Source organism: Trichechus manatus, unplaced genomic scaffold, assembly GCF_000243295.1.
Source record: "Trichechus manatus latirostris isolate Lorelei unplaced genomic scaffold, TriManLat1.0 scaffold00042, whole genome shotgun sequence".
Lineage (NCBI taxonomy): Eukaryota > Metazoa > Chordata > Mammalia > Sirenia > Trichechidae > Trichechus > Trichechus manatus.
Genome location: NW_004443978.1, coordinates 11385482 through 11400150, shown reverse-complemented (window position 1 = coordinate 11400150; position 14669 = coordinate 11385482). Strand labels below are relative to the sequence as shown.

The following is a 14669-nucleotide window of genomic DNA, read 5'->3' as shown; positions in this document are numbered from 1 at the left end:
TTTTTTTTTTTTTTTTTGGCGAGTTAGAATTTTGTTCTACATTTTTCTCCAGCTCTGTCCAGGACCCTCTATTAATCCCTGTCAGAACAGTCAGCCATCTAGTTGTGCCGGACTCAGTCTGGTGGAAGCTGTGGTAGTTGTGGTCCATTAGTCCTTCTGACTAATCTTCCCTTGTGTCTTTGGTCTTCTTCATTTTCCCTTGCTCCAGACAGAATGGGACCAGTGGATTATTTTAGATGGCTACTCACAAGATTTTAAGACCCCAGATGCTACTCACCAAAGTGGGATGTAGAACATTTTCTTTATAAACTGTTACGCCAATTGAGCTAGATGCTCCCTGAGACCATGGTCCCCAGCCCTCAGCTCAGTAATTCAGTACCTCAGGGTATTTGAATGTGTCTATGAAGTTTCTATAACTTTGCCTTGGTCAAGTTATGCTGACTTCCCCAGTATTGTGTACTGACTTACCCTTCACCAAAGTTACCACTTATCTATTGTCTTAAAACAAAAACAAAAAATCATTACTGTCGAGTCAATTCCGACTCATTGTCTGGTTATTGTTTTTCCCTCCCCACCCCACCCCCTCCCTAGTAATCATCAACGATTGTTTTTTTCTGTGTGTAAACCTTTTCATGAGTTTTTATAATAGTGGCCTCATACAGTATTTGTACTTTTGTGATTGACTTATTTCACTCAGCATCATGCCCTCCAGATTCATCCATGTTGTGAGATGTTTCACAGATTCATCATTGTTTTTTATTGTTGCATAGTATTCCATTGTGTTTATGTATCATATTTTATCCATTCATCTGTTGATGGGCACTTAGGTTGTTTACGTCTTTCTGCTATTGTGAGTAATGATGCAATGAACATGGATGTGCAAATGTCTATTTTATGACGCCTCTTATTTCTCTAGGATATATTCCTAAGAGTGGAATTGCTGGATCATATGGTATTTCTATTTCTAGCTTTTTAAGGAAACGCCATATCATTTTCCAAAATGGTTGTACCATTTTACATTCCCACCAGCAGTGCATCAGAGTTCCAATCTTCCTGCAGTCTCTCCAACATTTGTTATTTTCTGGTTTTTGATTCAAAGCAGTCACATTCCCCAACTTCAAGGGTTAAAATTATGGACCCCATCTCTTGAAGTGAAGAGCATCGAAGAACTTGCGGCCACATCCTCCAAAATTGAAGCACTAGAAAAACATGAACTTTAATAAAAATGAAAACTGTTCCCTTTGTTTAAATGCCCTTCCCTTCCTCTAGCTCTTCCATGAAACATTCCCCGGGTAGCCCTCTGCCTGAAATAATATCTCCATTGGGTTCCCATAGCACTTTATCCATAACTGTTATAAATACATACTGTATAACATTGTACTCTAACAATATTAACAGTAGCTAACTCTTATTGAGAGCTCAGTATGTGCCAGGCATTATTCCAAGAAGTTTTCATTCATTATGCCTTTTAATGTCCATGACAATGGGAAAAAGGGATATACCATTTTACAGGTGAGTAAACTAAGGCCTAGAATGGTTAAATAACTTGCCAAAGGTTATATAGCTATTCATCGGAAGATGTGGAATTTATAACCAAGCAGTCTGGCTCCACAACTCATGTTCTTAAATCATCCCATCACAGAGTACCATTAATATGCTGTTGTATACAAATCTGCCTCTCCTGGTGGATTGTGAGCTACTTGCAAACTGAGATCAGTCATATTTATCTTTGTCTCTCCAGCAATAAACACAGAGCCTGGCTTATGACAGACACTTAACAAATGTGAAATGACTAACTAAATAAAAGGAATTATTTCTTATGGCTTTACTATCTGACTTCTTCAAGCTAATTCTTAAATAAATCATTGATCAAATTGAGAGAGATGCTCTAAACGTGAGCTGCCATTAGAATGAAGTTGTTCCTTTAAAAGGGCAGAGAAATTCCTACTAATGCCCAAGACAATCCAACCCGTCACCCAGTTAAGATTCTTATAGGTTTGTATAAATAAACCTCATCAACAAACTTCGCAAATGCTTGGAAATAGACATCTCATCTGAAAAATGTGCAAAAGACACGAACAAGAAATTCAAAGGGAAGAAACAAAAATGTCCAATAGACATATGAAAAGATGCTCAAATTTTCAAAGTAATTTAAAAAATCCAAATAAGATGGCAACTTTTCATCGATCGGTGTCAATCAGTATAATCCAATGTTGTTGAAGGTAGAGGAAAATGGATATTCTTATTCATTTTTGGTAGTTCTTGGAATATACAACCTTCTAGGAAAACTTTATGGAAGTATTTATCAAAATTCTAAATGTTCATAACCTGTGACTGAGTGATCAGATTCCTAGGACATATCTTACAGGAACCTTGTTATTTATGTATACAGTCATGTTTACAAGACTGTTCATCACAGAATTTTTTATAACAACATCATTGAGAGAGAATTCACATACCATACAATGTCTTTTTAGAATGTACAATTCAGTAAACTTTAACATATTCATAAGATTGTGCAGTCATCACCACTATCTAATTTTAGAAGATTTTCATCACCCCTCAAAGAAACCTTGTTATCACCTCCAATCATTCTCCGTTCCTACTGCCTCCCAACCCCAGGCAACCACTAATCTATTTTCCATCTCAATGGATTTTTCTATTCTGAACATGTTATGGAAGTGAAATGATATAATATGTGGCCTTTTGTGTCTGGATTCTTTAGAGTCTTTCACTTAGCATTAAATATTCAAGGTTCAACCATGTTGCAGCATGTATCACTACTTCAATCCTTTTTGTTTCCAAATAATTTTCCATTGTATGGATAAGCCTCACTTTGCGTATCCGTTCATTAGTTGATAGACATTTGAGTTATTTGCACTTCTTGGCTATTATGAATAAAGCTGTTATGAACATTCATGTGCAAATTTTTTGAGTAGACGTGTTTTCATTTCCCTTGGATGTATTCCTATAAGTGGAGTTGCTGGGTGAGTATTTAGTATTTTGAGGAACTACCAAAGTGTCTTCAATTTCATTGTCGCTGTGCCATTTTATAATCCCACCAACATTATAATCCTACCAACAATGTAGAAGCATTTGAGTTCCTTCACATTCTCATCAGCACTTTGTGTTCGTTTACTTGCTTGTTTGTGTGTTTTGTTTTTAGTTTGTTTATACAGTTGTTTTTAGCCATCCTAGTGGGTGTGAGGTGGATCTCATTGTGGTTTTGATTTGCATTTCCTTAATGACTAATGGGAGCGTGGGTAGTGCAGTGGGTAAGAGCTCAGCTGCTAACCAAAAGGTCGACCATTTGAATCCACCAGCCAATCCTTGGAAACCCTTTAGGGCAGTTCTACTCTCTCCTACAGGGTCGCTATGAGTTGGTATCTACTCGATGGCAACGGGTAGTGATGTTGAGCATCTTTTATGTGCTTACTGGCCATTTGTATATTATCTTTAGAGAAATACCTATTCAAATCTTCTGCTCAATTTTTTTTAATTGAGTAATTTGACTTTTTATTGTTAAATTGTAAGAATCCAAATATATTCTGGAAACAAGTCCCTTATCTGCGACGTGATTTGAAAATATTTTCTCCCATTTGGTGGGTAGTCTTTTCATTTTCTTGAAGCATGAATGTTTTTCATTTTAATTTTGATGGAGTCCAGTTTGTTTTTTGTTTTGTTTTTGTCACTTGTGCTTTTGGTATCATCTCTAAGAAACCATTGCCTAACCCAAAGTCATGAATATTTACTCCTAAGTTTTCTTCTAAGTGTGGTATACTTTTAGCTCTTAAATTTAAGGGTATAGTTCATTTTTAGTTAATTTTTGGCATACAGTGTAAGGTAGGGGTTTAAGTTCATTCTTTTCCATGTAGATATCCAATTGCCCTAGCACCATTTGTTGAAAATATTCTTTCCCATTGAATTTTCTTGGCACACTTGTCTATAATCAATTGACTATAAATTGGTTATTATAAATTATTTCTGGAGTCTCAATTTTATTCCATAAGTCTCTCCTTATGCCAGGGCTATACTTTCCTGATTACAGTAGCATTGTAGTATATTTAGAAATTGGAATATGTGAGTCCTCCAACTTTTTTTTTTTCTGGGTTGTATTGGCTATTCTGCTTCCTTGCATTTCCATATGAATTTTAGGATCAGCAAAAGAGGCAGCTGGGGTTTTGAAAGAAATTGTATAGTATTAGTAGATTCATTTGGGAAGTATTGCCATTTTTAAAAAATGTATGAACATGGCATGCCTTTCCATTTATTTAGATCTTTTAAAATTTCTTTCAGTGATATGTTGTACTTTTCAGTGTACAGATCTTGAACTTCTTTTGTTAATTTTATTCCAAAATATTTTATTCTTTCATGTTATTGTAAACAAAATTGTTTTATTAATTCCACTTTTGGATTGTTCAGTGCTAGTGTATAGAAATACAATTGATTTTTGTATATTAATCTTATATCCTACATCTTTGCTAAACTCATTCATTAGCTCTGATAGTTTGTGAATTTCTTAGGAATTTCTATATATACAAGATCATATTGACTGTGAATAGAGATAGTTTTCCTTCTTCCTTTCCAATCTGGATGCCTTAATTTATTTTTCTTGCCTAATTGCCTGGATATATCTATCCTCCAGTATACTTTTGAAGAGAACTAGCAAGAGCGTCATCCTTGTCGTTTTAGGGGGTAAGCATTCAGCCTCTCACCATATGGGTTTTTCATAGATAGCATTTATTAGTTTAAAGAAGTTCCCTCCTATTCCAATTTGTTGAGTGTTTGTTATCGTGAAATGGCCAAATCTGAAATGGTTTTGGATTTTGCCTAATGCTTTTTCTGCGTCTATTGAGATGATTATGTAGCTTTGATCCTTTTTTCTATTGGTATGGTATTACATTAGCGAATTTTCAGATGTTAAAACAATCTTGCATTCCCAGAATAAATCCCATTTGGTCATAATCCTTTTTACATATTGCCGGATTCAGTTTGAGATATGTATATATACATATATAAAATTGTACTTTAGATGAAAGTTTAGGAGCAAACTAGTGTCTCATTAAACCATTAAGAGACATATTGTTTTGTGACATTGGTTACCAATCCCACAACATGTCAGTACTCTCCCCTTCTCAACTTTGAGTTTTCCATTACCAGTTTTCCTGTCCCCTCCTGACTTCTAGTCCTTTCCACTGGGCTGGTGTGCCCATTTAGTCACGTTTTATTTCATGGGCCTGTCTAATCTTTGGCTGAAGGGTGAACCTCAAGAGTAACTTCAGAACTGAGTTATAAGGGTGTCCAGGGCCATACCCTCAGGGTTTCTCCAGTCTCTGTCAGACCAGCAAGTCTAGTTTGTTTTTTTCTTTTTTGTGTGAGTTAGGATTTTGTTCTACATTTTTCTCCAGCTCTGTCCAGGACCCTCTATTGTGATCCCTGTCAAAGCAGTCGATGGGTATAGCCAGGCACCATCTAGTTGTGCTGGATTCAGTCTGGTGGAGGCTGTGGTAGTTGTGGTCCATTAGTTCTTTGGACTAATCTTTCCCTTGCATCTTTAGTTTTCTTCATTCTCCCTTGCTCCAGACAGGGTGAGACCAGTGGAGTATCTTATCTTTTGGTTAGAAGCTGTAGCTCTTAACCACCACACCACCAAGGTTTCCTAAACAGCTTTAGTTTGCTATATTTTGATGAGGATTTTTGGGTCTATGTTTGTAAAGGATATTGGTCTGTAGTTTTCTTTTCTTGTGGTATCTTTGCCTGGTATTTTGTATAAGTGTAATATTGGCCTCATAGAATGAATTGGAAGTGTTCCTTTCTATTCTATATTCCAAAAGAATTTCTGAACTATTGGTATTTGGAAAAATTCACTAGTGAAGTCATCTGGGCCTAGGCTTTATTTTGTGGGAAAAACTCATCAACCTTTTTACCTTTTATAGGTATATTCATATTTTCTATTACTTCTTGAATCAGTTTCAGAAGTTTGTCTTTCTAAGAATTTTTCTATCTCATCAAGATTATCTAATTTGTTGATATACTTTTATCCTTTTTATTTGTCTAGATTGATAGTGATATCCCCTCTTTCATTACTGGTTTGAGTCATCTCTCTTTTTTTGTTAGTCAACCTTAAGTAAAGTTTTGTCAAACCTGTTGAACTTTTCGAAGAATAACTTTGGACTTTGTCAATTGTTTTCTATTTTAGATTTCACCTATAATATTCATTATTTCTTTCATTTGTTTGCTTTGGATTTTATTTTCTCTTCTTTTTCTAGTTTCATAAGATGCAATTTTAGGTTACTGATTTGAAATCTTTCTTTTTTTAAATACGCATTTACAGCTATGAATTTCCCTCTAAGCCCACTTTAGCTGCATCCCATAAGTTTTGAGATATCGTGTTTTTATTTTCATTCATCTCAAAGTATTTTCTAATTTCCCTTGTGATTTCTTCTTTGACTATCAATTATTTAGGAATATGTTGTTAATTTTCACATATTTGTCAATTTCCCAAATTTTCGTCTGTTAGGAGTTTCTAATGTAGTTAAACATTTTGGTCAGATAATATACTTTGTATTAGTTTACTCCTTTTAAATTCATTAAGACTTGTTTTATGGCCTAGCATAAGTTCTATCCTGGAGAATACTCCATGTGCACTTGAGAAGAACGTGTATTCTGGGGTTGTTTAATGGAATGTTTCATAGATGTCTATTAGGTCTAGGTCTTGTTCAGGTCTTCAATTTCCTTTTCAATCTTCTGCCTGCTTATTTGATTCATTAGTAAAAGTGAATATTGACGTTTTTAACTATTATTGATAAATTGGCTAGTTCTTTTTTTTTCAATTTAATCTATTTTTGTTTCATATATTTTAGGCTTTGTTGTTAGTTGTATATATATAATTCTTATGGCTTTTTGATGGATTGACTATTTTACCATCATAACATATTCTTCTTTGTCTCTAGTAACAATTTTTGTCTTAAAATTGATTTTGTCTGATATTAGTATAGCCACTCTGTCTTTATTTTAGTTACTGTTTGCATAGTATATCTAAAGGTTTCAAGAGCAAATACTTAGAGTAGTAAAACCTTTTTTGGTTGGGGAACCCTTTTGAGAATCTGATGAAAACCATTTTCTCTCTCTAGCAGTATGCACATATGCACACAAATTTCAAGGATTCAGCTAAATTCATTGATCAGGTTAAGAAGTGGAAACGACATGTCTTCACAAATATGAAACCAAGTGGAGAATGAGCAGAGAGCTGGGAAGAAATGTAGAGGCTCTCTCTTTATACATAAAAAGGAAAAGGAGGCCCAGAGGGGAAGTGGCTTGTTCAAGGTCATACTGTTAGACAGTAACATACATGAGCCCATTCAAGTCTCCTGACACCTAGGTCAAGGCTCTTCCCACCAAGTTACCTTGAATCATAGAACAAATTATAGTCCTCTTTAGGCTTTTTCAGCTTCTTAGAGACCCTGAGCACAAGGCATCATTATTGTAGCTTATCTAATTGACTGTGGCACTCATACCTGATTCCAAGGCTCCTTGGGGTAGGAAGATAGATAAACCTGGCCAATCATCCAACAGGTACTTACTAGATTTAGATGGTTGTGCTGTGCCTAGCAAGATAAAAGTCACCAAGGGGCCACAGAGAAAGTCCAAGGCACAGGACAGAAATGCAGCTGTGAAGACAGGACTAGGTTGCAATGAAACTTTGGAGCAACCAGTGTAAACAATAGTCCAAGAGAGGAGAATGGAGAACTTTGTGCGGACATGAGAGTAGATACAAAGCGCCGTGGAGCAGGAGAGGGGATCTAAGGATTGAGTGAAAACTAGATAAGTGGAGGAAATAATAGAAGATATTTGGGGAAGGGAAGAAGAACAGGCACAACATAAGCAAAGACAAGGAGGAAGGCAGGAATACAGGGATATAAATATACGTAAAGGGCCAAATCTGATAGGAGGTTTGCCAGTGGTTTTCTCACATACGCCCACACTCCATGGAGCCTCTGCATGCATCCCCAACTTTGGTGTCCCTGTCCCAGGGCTATCCCCAGAAGCTAACTATGCCTTGTGTCTGTTTTACTCTTTCCCCACAGCTCCCCTTTGCTGAAGGCCTGTACCACTTTTACCACAATGGCCTTGCAAAGGCCAAGAGAAGACGCAGCCTGCACCACAAACAACAGCTGGAGAGAGATCCCAGGGTGAGTTCCCTTGAAACCTGCTTCTCAATTTTTACTGCCACATCTGAGCCCACTGACGGGGGTGTAGAGCCGATACTCAGGGAATTCTGAAGCAATGGAGCTCAGTGTATTGTGATAGGCCAAGTGAATCCTTGGCAGAGTAGCACCAGGAACTCTCTGCTCCTCTGTTTTGTACATAATAAACAACCCCAGACTTCTTTATAGGGCTGGAGGGGAAGGGAACAGGGATATCACGCCATTACTGGCTTTCTTCCCCTGGATTAATGTGTGAAGACTTCTGGAACATGTTTTGGCCTGTCATAGATGGGAACACAATAAAAAATTTAATTTAATGAGTCATTTTTGGAAGGATCCTACGGGTGAATTCACATGCTCTAATGAGGTTGCCATGCCCATATTGTGAATAGGAAAATGAATGGGCCAGTAAGTGATCAGCTCAGGGCAATGGATGGGCTTCTCAGTGTTTGTGCATGACTATGGTTGTGGGACCTTCTCAGCCCCTCTTCCCACCCTGAACTCCAGATCCCATTTCCTACTCCTCCTGGCACTTCAAATTCAACTTTCCCCCAACCACTTTTATCTTTTTCACCTCAAAGCTGCTTCTCTCCAAGTATTCCCACTCTCTGTTTTTCAGAACAAGAATTTTGTCATCACTGAATCTTCCCTCTTCCAATTTTTCCTATTATCCCCCAAATACCTACCAACCCATCCAGTTGGGTAGATTCGGATTCAACTCACTAAGGGGGAAAGTAATAATTCAGGCAAGTTGATCTCTATACATTGAAGGTAGCATAACCAACAAGACTCTTGGAGAAAAACTGAGGTAAAGAGGGTCAGATGTTTGAATTGGGGACTTACACATGAGATACATTTTAAGCTGATGGTGTCTGGAAACTTGTTCTTGTGGGGCTTTTCATGTGAACATTTTGACTGGGTTTAATTTGAGCTTCAATTAGGAATGCAGATGAAACAGGCTCCCCAGAAGACCACCAACTGACAAGCCACATGCAATTTTCCTATAACTCCTCAACCCAAAGATACCAGCATTCCCTGGAGTGGAATTTCTATTCTGAGAAGCCACTTTGTCTTTGCTTTCCCAGTAAGAGCCAAGCTGCTTGTGCTGCCAGCCAGTGCAAGCATTCTTGAAGCCTCTTTTGCAGATGCTGTGATAACACTGTGGTAACAGTCTTGACCCAGTTTGTTCCAATTTAATCTTACGGGGAATACGTTTGGGCATCCAGCTAAAGAGGAATACTGTCTGTCTCTTCTGTGAACCGAGTAGCCAAAGACCCCTCTGAAGCATTGTGACACTTGTTTCCTTCATATCTGTCCCCATGGTCTTGCCCTATATGGCCAATTGCTTCCCTTATATTTATGTATTTGCTTCAGCCTTGGTGGTTTCTCCTCTTCCATAGTTAAAGTCATTACCCCAAGATCACTCAAAGAGAAACGTGTGAAAGAAACTGGGAGCAAAAGGAAAGAGATGCTTAAAAGGCTTGAGTTGGGAAAGAGAACTCAGAAAAAGTGAAACTAAAAAGCCATTGTTTGGTTGAGAGAGATTCTTGGGGACCACTAGGTGCTTTTTATCCAGGTCAATAAAGTGCTACTTTCACTATGCTCATCTTTGTTCATCAATGTTCAGGGAAATAGCTAAGAAAATAGATTCTGATGTAGACTGTTTTAAAGGTGTTCTCTTGCTTTTCCATTTTCTTCTCCTAAAAGGATTAGCAGGATGCTCAGTAACATTATTTAAATGCTAAAAAGCAAAAATTGTGTCTTGTTTATTTCTGTAATATCATTGCATAGTGCAGTTCTGAGTATACAGTAAATGCTCAATAAATGACTGTAGAACGAATGGGTGATTAATAAATTTCCCTCAGTGTTTTAATACAGAAATAGTATTGTTCTTCTCATCTTACATTTTTATCCTTATTCTAGAAGGTGTATCCATTAGAAACAGAAGTATAGCCTTCTTTCTACCTCCTCCTTTAGATACAGTCTTAATTGTGGGTAAAGAAAAACCAATTAGTATTTCACTACTTTCAAGTTTTGTTGCTAAGAATCTCATGAAGAATCAGTTTTTAATTTCTTATTCAGTTAAGTTCTTGTTCATATTCACAGTCAAGGTACTGCCACCAAAGCAAGGACTGTGTTTGGAAAGCTTTGGTAGCTAAAATAATTGAAACATGTAATAAATAAATCAAAACTGAGATTAAATCATAAATCTAAAAATGCCTTCTGAGTATCAGTGTCAAGAACAAATATTCTCTGCCCAAACCTCTGTGCGATTTGATAAACTTTAGCTAGAACAGCATCAACAAATCTTGAAGCAAACCTAATTTTGGTCCACAGTCTACACATCAAAACCCCATAAATTCTACAAGGACTTGAAAAGTTGCTAGAGAATAGACTTGTCTAAGATAATATTTGTTCCACAGTTCTGTTGAACCATACTTGCACATCTGAACTGTATAACCCAGAGTAAAACTGCCTCATAGGGTTTCCAAGGAGCGGCTAGTGGATTCGAACTACTGACCTTTTGGTTAGCAGCCAGGCTCTTAACAACTGTGCCACCAGGGCGCCAACTCTGAAATACCCACAGTGTTGAAATAAAATACATTTGAAAACATGAAGGACCGACATTGTTTTGTGAGCAGCACACAAGGGTCATATGGAAGCCAAATAATTTAATTAAAAATAACCTGAACTTGATTCTCTGAGAGAAGTTACATTAGATTCAATACTATAAACATTTCTTTACTTTCCTAAGCAATTTTACTAGACCATTACAATTATCCTTCCAAATAGTTTTTTAAAAACCTGATGTTTTTGCAAGTCAGTCCAATTAAAACTTTTCTTAGAGAGGGCTTTATTCCAATATGATTCTTGTCCCTATAAAAAGAAGAGAAGAAATGTAGAGAGAGAGGTACAAAGGGACGACAGCCATGTAAAGAATGAGGCAGAGATTGGAGTTACACTGCTACAATCCGAGGAAACACCTGGGGACCATTAAAAACTACAATAGGCAAGGAAGGATTCTTCCCCTAAAGCCTTCAGAGAAAGTATGGCCTTGCCAGCACTTTGATTTTAGATTTCTGGCCTCCAAAAACTGTGAGAGAATAAATTCCTGCTGTTTTAAGCTGCCAAGTTTGTGGTACTTTCTTACAGCAACGTGTGGTTGTTGTTGTTAGGTGCTGTTGAGTCAGTTCCAATCCAGAGCGACCCTACGTACAACAGAACAAAACACTGCCCAGTCTGGCAACATTTTCACCATCAATGATATGTTTGAGCCCACTGTTGCAGCCACTGTGTCAATCCATCTCATTAAGGGTCTTCCTCTTTTTCTCTGACCCTCTACTTTACCAAGCATTATGCTCTTCTCCAGGGAAAGGTCCCTCCTGATACTATGTCCAAAGTACATGAGATGAAGTCCTGCCATCCTTGCTTCTAAGGAGCATTATGGCTGTACTTCTTCCAAGATAGATTTGTTCATTCTTCTGTCAGCCCATGGTTTATTCAATATTCTTTGCCAACACCATAACTCGAAGACATCAATTTTTCTTCAGTCTTCTTTATTCATTGTCAAGCTTTGCATGCATATGAGGCTGTTGAAAATACCATGGCTTGGATCAGGTGCACCTTAGTCCTCATAGTCTGGCTTGTTGGATTATTTGCTCACTATACAGATTGAATAACTATGGTGAAGGAATACAATCCTGATGCACAGCTTTTCTGATTTTAAACCACTCAGTATCCCCATTTTCTGTTCGAACAACTGTCTCTTGTTCTTTAACCTCTTTGCTTTTTAACACTTTAAAGAGGTCTTTTGCTGCACATTTACTCAAGGCAATACGTCGTTTGATTTCTTGACTGCGGCTTCCATGGGCGTTGATTGTGGATCCAAGTAAAATGAAATCCTAGACAACTTCAATATTTTCTCCATCTATCATGATGTTGCTTATTGGTCCAGTTGTGAGGATTTTTGTTTTCTTTGTGTTAAAGTGTAACCCTTACTGAAGGCTGTAGTTTTGATCTTCATCAGCAAGTGCTTAAAGTCCTCTTCGTTTTCAGCAAGCAAGGTTGTGTCATCTGCATGTATCAGGTTATTAATGAGTCTTCCTCCAATCCTGATGCCCCTTTCTTCTTCATATAGTCCAGTTTCTTGGATTATTTGCTCAGCATACAGATTGAATAAGTATGTTGAAAGGATACAAACCTGATGCACATCTTTCTTGACTTTAAACCATGCAGTATCCCCTTGTTCTGTTCAAAGGACTGCCTCCTGGTCTAAGTACAAGTTCCTCATGAATACAGTTAAGTGTTCTGGAATTCCCATTCTTTGCAATGTTATCCATAATTTGTTATGATCTACACTGTAGAATGACTTTGCTTAGTCAGTAAAACACAGGTAAACATCTTTCTAGTATTTTCTGCTTTCAGCCATAATCCATCTGACATCAGCAATGATATCTCTCATTCCACATCCTCTTCTGAATCCAGCTTGAATTTCTGGCAGTTTCCTGTTGATGTACTGTTGAATCCATTTTTGAATTTTCTTCAACCAAATTTTACTTGTGTATATTAATGATATTTGATAGTTTCTGCATTCGGTTGGATAAGCTTTCTTTTTTTAATTTTTTTATTGTACTTTAGATGAAGGTTTACAGAATAAATAGTTTCTCATTAAACAGTCAGTACACATATTGTTTTATGACATTGGTTAACAACCCCACAACATGTCAACATTCTCCCTTCTAGACCTTGGAGGATCTATTTTTTTTTTTTTTTTTGGTGAAAATATACATAGCCAAAGATACCCCATTTCAAAAATTTCTACAGGTACAATTCAGTGACATCAATTACATTCTTCCAGTTGTGCTGCTATTCTCACTATCCTTTTCCAAATTATTCCATCACCATTATCTTCAACTCACTGCACCCTAGGCTTCCCATCAAACCTTTCGAGTTGCTGTTGTCAATTTGATCTCAAATAGATAATTCTTTTGTTTTTGTACTTTAGATGAAGGTTTACAGAACAAATAGTTTCTCATTAAACAGTACACATATTTCCCTATGACAACAGTTAACAACCCCACAACATGTCATCACTGTCCCTTCTCAATCTTGGGTTCCCTATCACCAGCTTTCCTGTCCCCTCTTGCTTTCTACTCCTTGTCCCTGCACTTCTGTACCTCATTAGTCCCGTTTTTGTTTTATGAGGCTGTCCAGTCCCGGGCTGAATGGTACAACTCGGGAGGGACTTCACCACTGGGCTAAAAGGGTGTCCGAGGGCCATACTCTCAGAGTTTCTCCAGTCTCCATCAGACCAGTAAATCTGGTCTTTTTTTGTAGTTAGAATTTTGTTCTACAACCTTCTCCGGCTCTGTCCAAGACCCTCTGTTATGATCCTGGTCAGAGCAGTCAGTGGTGGTAGCCAGGCACCATCTAGCTGTCCTGGACTCAGTCTGGTGGAGGACGTGGTAGCTGTGGTCCATTAGTCATTTGGACTAATCTTTTCCTTGTATCTTGTTCTCTTCATTCTCCCTTGCTCCCGAAGGGGTGAGACCACTGGAGTATCTTACATGGCTGCTCACAGACTTTTAAGACTCCAGATGCAACTCACCAAGGTAGAATGTAGAACATTGTCTTTATAAACTTTGTTATGCCAATTGAGCTAGATGTTCCCCAAGAACATGGTTTCCACAGCCCTCTGCCCAGCAATTGAGTCCCTCAGGGAGTTTGGATCTGTCTGTGGAGGTTCCATTATTTTTCTTTGTTCAAGTTGTGCTGACTTCCCCAGTATTGTGTACTGTCTTACGCTTCACCAAAGTTACCACTTATCTATTGTCTCTTTAGTTCCCCCTCCCCACCCCTCCCATCCCTCGTAACCAACAAAGATTGTTTCTTCTTTGTGTAAACTTTTCCATGAGTTTTTACACTAGTGGTCTCATACAATATTTGTCCTTTTGTGATTGACTTATTTCACTCAGCATAATGTCTTCCAGTTTCATCCATGTTATGACATGCTTCACAGATCCGTCATTGTTCTTTATCATTGCATAATACTCCATTGTGTGTATGTACCATAGTTTGTTTATCCATTCATATGTTGATGGGCATCTAGGTTGTTTCCATCTTTTTGCTATTGTGAACAATGCTGTAATGAACATGGGTGTGCATATGTCTGTTTGTGTGATGGCTCTTATTTCTCTAGGATAAATTCCTAGGAGTGGGATTGCTGGATTGTATGGTATTTCTATTTCTAGCTTTCTAAGGAAGTGCAATATCATTTTCCAAAATGGTTTTATCATTATGCATTCCCACCATCAGTGCGTAAGAATTCCGATCGCCCCGCAGCCTCTCCAACATTTGTTATTTCCAGTGTTTTTGATTTGTGCCAGTAATGCCGTCATGAGATGGTATCTTATTGTGGTTTTCATTTGCATTTCTCTAATGGCTAGTGATCACGAGCATTTC

General features: G+C 37.6%; 1 protein-coding gene across 2 annotated transcripts in view; it reads left to right on the top strand.

The window, feature by feature from the left end:
* PCSK2 (proprotein convertase subtilisin/kexin type 2) overlaps positions 1–14669 on the top strand; it is a 318518-nt gene that overhangs the window by 30255 nt on the left and 273594 nt on the right. The window contains exon 2 of one of the 2 annotated variants that reach the window (XM_004376450.2): positions 8088–8192. The exons of the other annotated variant lie outside the window; for it this stretch is intronic. Coding sequence (XP_004376507.1) covers positions 8088–8192 — 105 coding nt within the window. The remainder of the gene's footprint in view (positions 1–8087; positions 8193–14669) is intronic. 2 annotated transcript variants of the gene reach the window in all.